This window comes from Pocillopora damicornis, chromosome 12 (assembly GCF_964200805.1).
Source record: "Pocillopora damicornis chromosome 12, jaPocDami1.2, whole genome shotgun sequence".
NCBI classification, from domain to species: domain Eukaryota; kingdom Metazoa; phylum Cnidaria; class Anthozoa; order Scleractinia; family Pocilloporidae; genus Pocillopora; species Pocillopora damicornis.
Window position 1 is genome coordinate 7,129,883 of NC_142681.1, and position 9,899 is coordinate 7,139,781.

General features: G+C 39.4%; 1 protein-coding gene and 1 long non-coding RNA gene across 3 annotated transcripts in view; one reads left to right on the plus strand and one right to left on the minus strand.

Annotated features, from left to right (window-relative positions):
• Positions 1 to 455: 455 nt before the first annotated feature.
• LOC113677200 (glutathione hydrolase 1 proenzyme) lies at positions 456 to 7,955 on the plus strand. Its single transcript, XM_089190759.1, has 8 exons — positions 456 to 727; positions 2,103 to 2,551; positions 3,193 to 3,385; positions 3,726 to 4,030; positions 4,615 to 4,739; positions 5,326 to 5,513; positions 6,282 to 6,522; positions 6,639 to 7,955. Exons 1-8 carry the CDS (start codon positions 702 to 704, stop codon positions 6,906 to 6,908), a joined length of 1,797 nt encoding a protein of 598 aa, XP_089046885.1. The 5' UTR covers positions 456 to 701; the 3' UTR covers positions 6,909 to 7,955.
• Positions 7,956 to 9,546: 1,591 nt separating this feature from the next.
• The window catches only part of LOC149036268 (uncharacterized), a 2,948-nt gene continuing 2,595 nt past the window's right edge, over positions 9,547 to 9,899 (minus strand). For both annotated transcript variants that reach the window (XR_016182049.1, XR_016182048.1), the window contains one exon: positions 9,547 to 9,899. This exon is cut by the window's right edge and continues 1,068 nt beyond it. This is a non-coding gene — a long non-coding RNA (uncharacterized LOC149036268).

The window sequence follows — 9,899 nt, forward strand, 5'->3', positions numbered from 1 at the left end:
GTTCGAATTACATGGTGCTGGAACACGCACCCAATATTTCCCCTTATTGACAGACTTTCTCGTCTGAGAAAACCTAAGGAAAATAAAACAATCTCATGTTAGAAATATTCAACTATACTTAAATAATTTCTCTCGGTGTAATATTTCTTTTCCTTTTTTGATGAGAGTAAAACTCCTTTTGGGCGCTTGAACGAAAAATTTCATTTGTATTTGAAGTAGACTGCACTGAGGTCTCCTCAGGTTTCGATCCCAATAGTTGGCCTGTGCCTATTGAAAGGATCTTAGTCCTTATGCAGGATCCCAAGGAGAAAATATTCTCCCCAAGCATCGAGTATTTTTCATACTACTTGCATCACAGCTTAGTTGGCGGGAAAAAGTCGTTGGCGCATTATAGAAAGCGGTGTGCGGGGGGGGGAGAGCGTTGCGTGACATACGAAAGACCGCCCAGAAAGGCCGAGAGGAGATTAAGTAAACATTGAGGGTCACGCAGCGACGATTTCTCATAAATATTTTTTCACTGGCTACCTCTACCTCGTGTGGCTGACCTGTAAAAGAGGGAATCCTTGCAATTAAGGTAAAAATCTCTTCTAAAGACCGTTCTGATAAAATAAATCCGCTGGAACATGATACCTTGTGAAGTCTTGTGACAATAACGTGGGTGAAGCAACGAATCTACGCGCAAGGAAAGAGTCAACTTGACGATGGCAAATTCATCATCAGATGCCGAGTAAGCAGTGATTTGTTTTTAATTTTGATATACAGTACTTGGTGAGGGTAGGATACCTTTGCATTATGGTGCAATTATCCGACGAAGTCCGGGGAGTTTATCCGAGAATGAAAACCCCGCTAATTAAGCTGAAATCGATTGTATAGACACGCCACACGGTGACCCTCCCGTCGCTAAACGTTAAGAACTGCCATCATTTTATCACAGATTGCAAGAACACTTTAAATACAAGAATTGTTTTTATGATGACAAGAGCTTTGAGTGATTAAGAAACTGCCAACCAAATAATTAATTGATACTCTAAATTTAAGAGTTGAAACTACTTACACAGTTTTTAAATTCGCAGTTGGAGTTGGTCGTATTGGCGATTGATGAATGATCTTCTCCGATAATCAACATAAATGTAAAAACAAAACATAGAAGTCTTCGAATCCTCGGTGTGAATATCTCACCGATATTATCGAAGATTTCGTGACGTGACTCGGTGTGTCAACGACATTTTTGACGTCCTTCATAAGTTTACACCCCTGAGAATAAATATAGATATATATATACCCGTAGGGTTTTTTTGATGAGAAAAGAAAAGGTATATATATTTGTTGTAAAGTTTCAAATCGCAACGTTTTTGAAAACGGGTGTATATATATTTGCTTACAACAAAAAAATTCGCTAAGAAATATTGGTTCCTTTTTTCTTTACGAAAGCAAACACCGGTTATAAGCATGTCACGCTTCGATAGCTGCCTACTTCATAGTTAGTGTTTAATCCCGTCACGCAAGTCGACCAGTGGCTGTATGTGTTCAAATGACATTGCGATCGATATGCCCACAATTCTCGTCAAAACCTTTGGGACACATACGACAAAACGGTGGAAAACATTTGAGCCAAAGGTTGCCCTTTCCCCCTACTAGTTTGCAAGTTAGTAAAGTTGTTTTAACATTTTTCTTGGGAGGTGAAGCAATTATCTTCACAAAAGAGATGCAATAAAGGAAATGCAGAAAAAAAGCCTGAAAAAAAAATTCAGAATCCGACCGTATTCGAGCCCATTCCAGACAGGTACCAGCTGAGCTACAAAGCCACATGTTGAGAGTGAGGAAAATTTTAAAAAAATTCTCGTCCTCATACAGTTGATTGGTCACAATTAAATGACCTACGTAATAATAGTTGACCCGAGTATGAAATACAAAGTAAAGAAAATATCCTCCCAGTTGAGTTACAGTATAATGAAAGAAATTTCAAAGAAAAAAAAAATTAAAAATAAAATGAGATTCAAACCCGTGCCTCCGAGACTGTGCTGGTGGGACGCTACTTCCAACTAATCTACGAAGCACAAATGGAACTTTCACTTAAGTAATGACTTATTTGATATGATTAGGATGGGCGTCTCTGAATCGGACTTCAAGCGGAAAAGACGTTGGGCAATTGGTTTGATAATCATCTATGTCACGGTTGCGGTGGGAACGGGAATCTTCCTTGCTTACTGGTTTACAAGATATCGATCATGGGAAGACAACTACCCACCCGGATATCCCGACACCCTTGGCGGGCCGTACAAGCAAGCAAGCGTGGCATCAGACGCCGGCCCGTGCTCGCACATCGGGAAGAACATTCTTCAGCAAAACGGTTCGGCCGTGGACTCCGCAATAGCCACGATGCTATGTGTCGGAGTAATCAATTTACATTCGACAGGGATCGGAGGTGGTGGATTTATGCTCGTATACAATCGGAGTGGTCAAGTCGCTGAGGTGTTTGACTTCAGAGAAACTGCTCCAGCCGCTGCGACAAAGGACATGTTCAAGAATGCAAGTTACAAAGAATTGAACAGTGAGTAAATATCGCGACTTGACGCAAGCGACGTCACTATGGATTGACTTAATAAAATAGCTGTTCGAGGAAGTTCTTCCTCTCCATCGGAAAGGAAGGGCGGTTAATCTTCTCGCGACTCTGCCCCAGATCTAGGAGGCCAAATAAATTGCGTTTGTCTGAAGTGAACTCCTTACACTGCCATGAATTTTGAAATTTAGTCATTAATTCTTTGTCAACAACATGTAAAGGTTCTCCTACATGGCTTTTGCGTTTAGAGCCCCTCTAAACAAGGTCATAGCTCAGTTAAAAAAGATAAATATTGGCTTCTTTTGATTTGAAGTAATTCAAATCAGATTCAAGTCTCGGGCTGATCAAATTTCAGTCTACAGAAGAAGTATAAGCTTAGCTGAGACAAAAAAGGTGCAGTTTTTTCAAGAATTGACGTTCAATTTTATCACAGCTGGTCTCCAAGATCTCGGCGCAGGTACCGAAACAGCTAGGTTAACACGCTCTCTTACAAACACTCTCCCTAAATTGCGTTCCCTTCAATTTGTAGAATCCTCTTCTGAGCGCCTCACCAAAATAAAAGTTATAAAAAAAACCCGCGACCTACGAATGTTTATCTTCACTTTATCTATTCTATGCATTTGTTTTTCAAGGTACGCTAGCCACAGGTGTCCCAGGTGAAGTGCGCGGTTATCACGCAGCCTGGAGAGCGTATGGACGGTTGCCATGGAAACAGCTGGTGCAGCCAGCAATCGACCAAGCAAAGTATGGCTTCCTTATATATCCTTCGCTTTACTTGACGATTTTGAAAAAAGAACATGACATCAGGAAAGATCCCGGGCTGAGGTAAATAACCTTTACTATCGCCTTTCAGTAAATACTCGTGGGCTACTCAGTGGCCTACTGCTTGGTGTGTTAGGGACGGATCGAAAGATCAAAATTTGAGGCTTAACTGGCTCGTAGCATTGAGTTCTTGAGCAAGATATTTCACTCTTATAGTGCCTCTCTGCAGTCAGGAGTATGGATTGATAATGACAAAATATCTGGAAAACCTGACGAAATACTTAGAGGTAACCTGCGTTAGCACACCATCAAGGGAAACTTAGTTGAAACTTTTGGTCGTGAGCACCTTTTTCCTTTTTACTTTAAAGGTACGCTTAATAGTTTTATAACACTTTTTTTCCAGAGAACTATTCGTTGATAAGAAAGGAAACCTGAGACAATTAGGCGACAATGTCACCAACCTACAATACGCGAGATCCCTCGAGGTGATACGAGACAATCCCGAGAGCTTTTACAACGGATCTTTGGCTAACAAAATCGTCCGAGACATTAGAAAGCGAGGCGGGATCATCACTTTGCAAGACCTGAGAGAGTACAAAGTTATCAGAAGAAAGGCAATTATTAACCAGCTGAATGACATGACTTGGTATACAGCCCCCCCGCCCGCCAGCGGTCCTGTGATAACTCTCATATTGAACATTCTGAAAGGTAAGGGTTAACAGAGTCTAAACGAGGGACCATCAAAGGAGATCAGCCTTATGGGGGATCAGGTAAATTTTGTCGTCACACAACCAAAATTCTCATTACGACATTACATCTCCGTTGCTGATAACGATGCCAGATTCATCATAGTTATTGCGAGTGACTGGCTTCTAATTGTAGTCCTTTATAGTGGTCCAAACATGCGTGGAAAAATGGCGACCGTTTGAAGGGCCTATTCCAGCATATCTCAAATTTGAACAACTGTACGAACAATTTTAAACGGGGTATGCGTCCGATTGGTTACCCAATATTAAATTGGTTTTTAGACTGCTTCTTGGAGTTGAAAAACAGGGCGGCAGGGTGGGGTCTCTGAACAATGGCTTGCTAACACTGACAATGACTTGCAGAAAAAAAGTTATTTTTCGAAGTTCCTTTCGTACATTTCTAAGAGAAGCTTCACGAAACAAAATTCTTATATCGGTGACTGTCTATTGATCTTTTTTAAAGAGGGATTGAAAAGAGTACTACTAGTGTTTGTGATATGACACTATGTGTAAGAAGTAACATTTGAGAATGACGCTTTTTTTCAGGTTATAACATGACCTCACAATCGCGTAATTCTTTGACGTTTCATCGTATTATTGAGGCTTTCAAATTTGGTTTTGCTTGGAGATCACGCCTTGGGGACCCGGCCTTTAACATCGGCATGAATGAGGTAAGAAATATGTTAACAACTAACCTGGTATTTCTCTGTAATTAGGCAAATATGCAAAAGTTTGCGATCACGCGCTCGAATTGTAGGTTAGAACTGGCAAAAATACACAAATGAATCTATGGGGGCTTTCCAAGAGACAACGACTTGCTGTTTTATGTTATAAGCAAGAAGAAGACCTCAAACTTGCTCGCACGTTTTTGTGGTACATTCGAAGTGGGGAGGGGGCGGGGGGGGGTGTCATTGTGATATTCTCGGAGGCTTTAATAGTGAGACAACTTTTTTTATACGAGAGAAGAGATAAGAAATCGTAATGATGGGAATTAAATGTGGCAAGCAAAGGTAGTTAGTTCAGCCGCTTGTGGAATTTTGGTGGCGTCGATGCGCATTACGAATAATTTACTCTTCCCCCCCCCCCCCCTTTCCTCTCCCACTACTTCGAAACCTCAACGGAGGGCATGACTTTGAAATTGCCCCATTGAATGGCAAGTCTTTCAGTTCGACACGAATGATCTCATAAACAGCTGCTTGTGAGTCTCGACGTCATGTATAATAATCAAACTTCAATTTCTGTGTTCACGTTTTACAGACAGTCTCCAAGATGACAAATCAGACGTTTGCCGAGTTATTGCGTCAAAAGATTTGGGACAACCAAACACACCGCAACGCTTCTTATTACGGAAAATTCCAGTTTGAAAGAGACCACGGTACTTCTCATCTTTCTGTTTTGTCTCCGAACGGTGATGCTGTGGCTCTTACTTCGACCATAAACTACTAGTGAGTTAACCCTTTACACCCTAACATCAGTATGTATATTCTCCATACAGTTCTCTATATAGTTCCTAAGGTGCTGACAAGGAGTATTTTTTAACAGTCAAGAGTTGCTTCAGTGGGTAAACATTTCCCATATTCTTTTGACCTTTACACTTTACTCAGTTGTGAATTGTTGGGGGAAATAAGATGCTAGTCGCTCTGAGGGATCAAGGGTTAAACGGTACTAGGAATGATGGTCGACCAAACAATTTAAGTCTGACTTGCCCAACGCTTTTTTGCAGGCAGATATTATTTACATGGTACAAAGTGGCGAAGAATACGGAATGATCTAGGGGAACTAAATACGAGTAGAAATGACGTATACATAGTACAATTCTCACCAGCTTAATGGTTCATTGCTCACAAAGCTTATCCTGGTTTACAAAGCATGAATTGACTAAAAAGTATGAAATGATTAAGGAAGTCCATATTTGATATCAATCTCCCCCCCTCTCCCCTTCCCCCTTCCCCCTTCCCCCCTTCCCCCTCCCCTCCCTCTTTTCAATTCGTGAGGTTTTCTTGATAGTTCCATTATTGTGAAAGTATGATCAAGGAATAGTGGCCAAGTTTTCAACCAGAGAGAGCAAAGGTATATTACTATAATTCTAGTTCCTAATCTGTTTTGATGGATTCACCCTAAATACATCGCATACACAACCTATGCTGCCACGTTCCTCAAGGTTTCACGTTCGTATGTTGTATAACTACGTCTTCTTTTTCTTCATTCGATAGTTTTGGGTGCAAATTTCGTTCCACAGTAACTGGGATAGTCTACAACAACGAGATGGGTGATTTTTCTACACCAGGCCAGCTAAACCCAGACGAGATCAAACCGTCCAAGAGCAACTATATCAAGCCTAGAAAAAGACCCCAGTCCTCCATTAGCCCTGTTATTTTCACTGACGGAAGTGGTAGAGTAAAACTGGTGGCTGGCGCGTCTGGAGGACCGCACATTACAACAGCGGTTTCTCTCGTAAGTTAAATTAAGACATTCCAAAAAAAGCCATATCAATCTTATCTCTTAAAATGCAAAATAATACATCGTTATTCGATCTGCTGAGAATTATTATTTTCTACATACTTTTGCAGACGGTTGTGAATCAGCTGTGGTTGTCACGTGGCATTTCTAACGCTGTCAACGATCCACGAGTCCATCATCAACTCTTTCCAAATACGGTCATTATAGAGGAACCCCCCTACACCATCCCCATACGGATTCAAGATGGTTTAAGAGCCCGCAAACATAATATCACAATAGAGAGTCACTTTGCATCTGTGCAGGCGGTTGTTCTAGAAAAAGATGAAGAAATATTTGGGAAAAGTGATCCGAGAAAGTATGGATGGCCAGACGGCTTCTAAACTGATAACAAACTCTGATCTCTTCTCAGACAGTACATCAGTTTTACCAAAGATTAATTTTTGGCCGTTGGGGACATTTCACGCTCTATCAGACACTTACTCACAGATGGAAGTTTTAAGATCTACGATAATAAAACTAATTTCTTGTAACTCAGAGGGAACCTTGCTCTTTCGTCTTTCAATCTTTATACCGCTTTTCTGAACGGGGAACAACAGAGCCGATTCTCAAAATAACTACTCCCTATTCTCAGGTCAACTGTCAATGTTAATGTCGCTTGCTATTCCTTTGACGGGATGCATCCAACACACGCTTCTCGAAATTCACTTCACTAGAAGTATACATCTATCCATAGGGATTCGCGTTACGCTATCGCCTTTCTGTTTACTGCAATTTATGGTAAAGATGTCACATAACAAAGTGTCACGGAAACCTTTGTCCTGGAGAAAAGGGAAGAGATGAAATTCAGGTTTCCGCCAAAGATAGTAATGTAATGCGAACATTTTCCATACTTATTCCTATTGCTTTTTTGTCATTAAAATCATAAAATAAAATTTGTAAAACTTGAAAGGAAGACTCGGAGGGCGTCTTTAAAAAACTCATTAATCTGCTAGAGATCTACTATAATCCTTTGCTTTATCAGTTGAGGGAGGGCAAGAACAAGAAGTCATGTTAATAACGTTAACTGCTGACAACTCTTCACTACTGCCCTCTGCATAAGATAAAGTATCTACAAACCTAGAATGTAATGCTGTCACAGAACACAATTTTCTCACTCAAAAATTGTAAGTCATAAACAGTTTCGAACCTCCTTTTCCTTTATGGAATGTTATTGCTTTTGCTTTAAAATTTGTTTGTGAGGAAAAAAATCTCAGGCACCACTCAGTAAGTGGGGGGAAGAGGGAGATTAGTGGGGGAAGTGAGGGAAGAGGAGACCCATTGTTAAATTAAAACAAGTACTGGAACAATTTAAGCCGAGACTGTGCATTACGAGTAAACTTAAGTAAATGATTTAGATCGATTTTCAGAATAAAATTCTATGACTGAAATCAAACTGCTAGGGATAAATTCTAAAGATTTTTGTATATTCACAACAATTCCATACAAACAAACAAACCAACAAACGTTTCTAGATTTTCAGAGTTCATTCTAAAATAAAAAAATGTTTATCATTAGTGAAACAAAATGGTTAAAATATTTCCATGCATCTCTATCTAAAATGCAAATGAAAATACCCTTCGCTGTCCACGAAATTTTAACTATCCAAGTAACCCATTTTGTCTTTACTCTTAAATTTATAGGAGTCAAGATATGATTCTTAAATCTTGAAAAAATCATCTTAAGGTTTTTTCAAGAGTGGCATTTGTAAACTGTGTGACTTGTTCCATTTCTATTTCCTTTTGCCTCACTGGCTTTTGCCTTCCTTGACAAATTAGTCTCCTTAACACCGCAATACGAGCCTCCCCACCCACCCCCTACTGCTCCTATAACATTACAGTTTGACCAATATTTGGGAATAAAATATTTAAGTCACACATTATTTTCAAATGCACTTTTAAATGCAATTACAATGCAACAACATACAATCTGAATGACGGACGATTAGAAAAAAACCATGGCAAAAACCAAGGAAAATTGCAATTCTTGTCTAACTGAGCTTACCAAAACCACAAAAACAACTCTTCTGCATTCAGGACAGAGCAGAGCATTCGTTCGTAAGATCTCGTTCAAGCAGTGAAGACAGAAACTGTAGCTGTAACTGTTTTGGTTCAGCAAATATGGTCATACACATGGAACACGAGATTTCTTCGCGAAGATTGTCAAGCAAGGTTTTAATAACTATGTCTGAGTACAAAAATAGGTCCGCAAAGCGTACATGTGTGGCTTACGAAATTCAGCTGCTTTTTAGTGCCTGGTGTCTCATTGGGTTTCTATTAGAAGAGCTAATATCTGATTACCATTCGATAGTTTTCAATATTGATCCTGTTCATCAATAACACAAGATAACTAGCATACAAAAGTCCTGAAATGTTCATTCTGAAGATAAGTTATTGGCCAAACTTTGTTATGGAGGTCTCATTTTGACTACAAAGGTTGCACATGTAACCCGAGGATTTAAGGAACTGGAAAAACATCAGCATAACCTCCCATAGTGGTCTGATAGATTCAGTCATGAACATGTTTACGTAACGAAGTGGAATTGACTTCTGAAGTTTGTAGGTTGATTTTCTTTTCCAATGCAAGTGATGTGAAATGAACTCTACGAAGAATTTCATATGAATATTTTGACATTTTGTGTACCGGTACACAAGGACAAAACTTTGGAGAAGGGCTGGGACATTCGGGAAATGATGTAATCTACACCAGAAGCCATTGGGAGCTTGATTTGGTTGGAATGTTTGACTAATTTTGGACAATACATACATGTAAAGTAACACAATGCTGAGTGTAGGTTTCTTTTGTCAATTAGGGCATAAAGGTCAACTTTCAGTTGGTTGAGAGCAAAACGTTTACTATGATTATTGTATTTGTGGTTTTGTGGGACTGTATTTTCAATAAAGAACACAGAAAATTTAGTTCAGGTAGGTAGATTATGAGGTTGCAAATGAAAGAGTCTAGGGGAAGAAAAAAGGTGCATTATAAGATAAGAACACAAGCAATATTTTAATGATTTATATGTTGAGTTAAGTACTCTGAAGTAACATTACATTAACATTGCTAATAATTGTTGACCCAATAAGATTTACAATTTGACCTGGAGGTTTCATTTAACAGAAAGTTCAACAGAGATAGAGTGTCACCATAATATATTTCAGGAACAGTAATCAGAGACATAACTTAAACACAGCAGAGTTCAATGTACAGGAAAATGCATAATGGTATAATATGATTTAAACTACCAGAAGCTTTCAGGTTTTCTTATTATTGAAATTGTAATTTCATGCCAGTGAGCCTACCAAATTTAAGCTATGTGGAGAAATGAATGGGTGAAC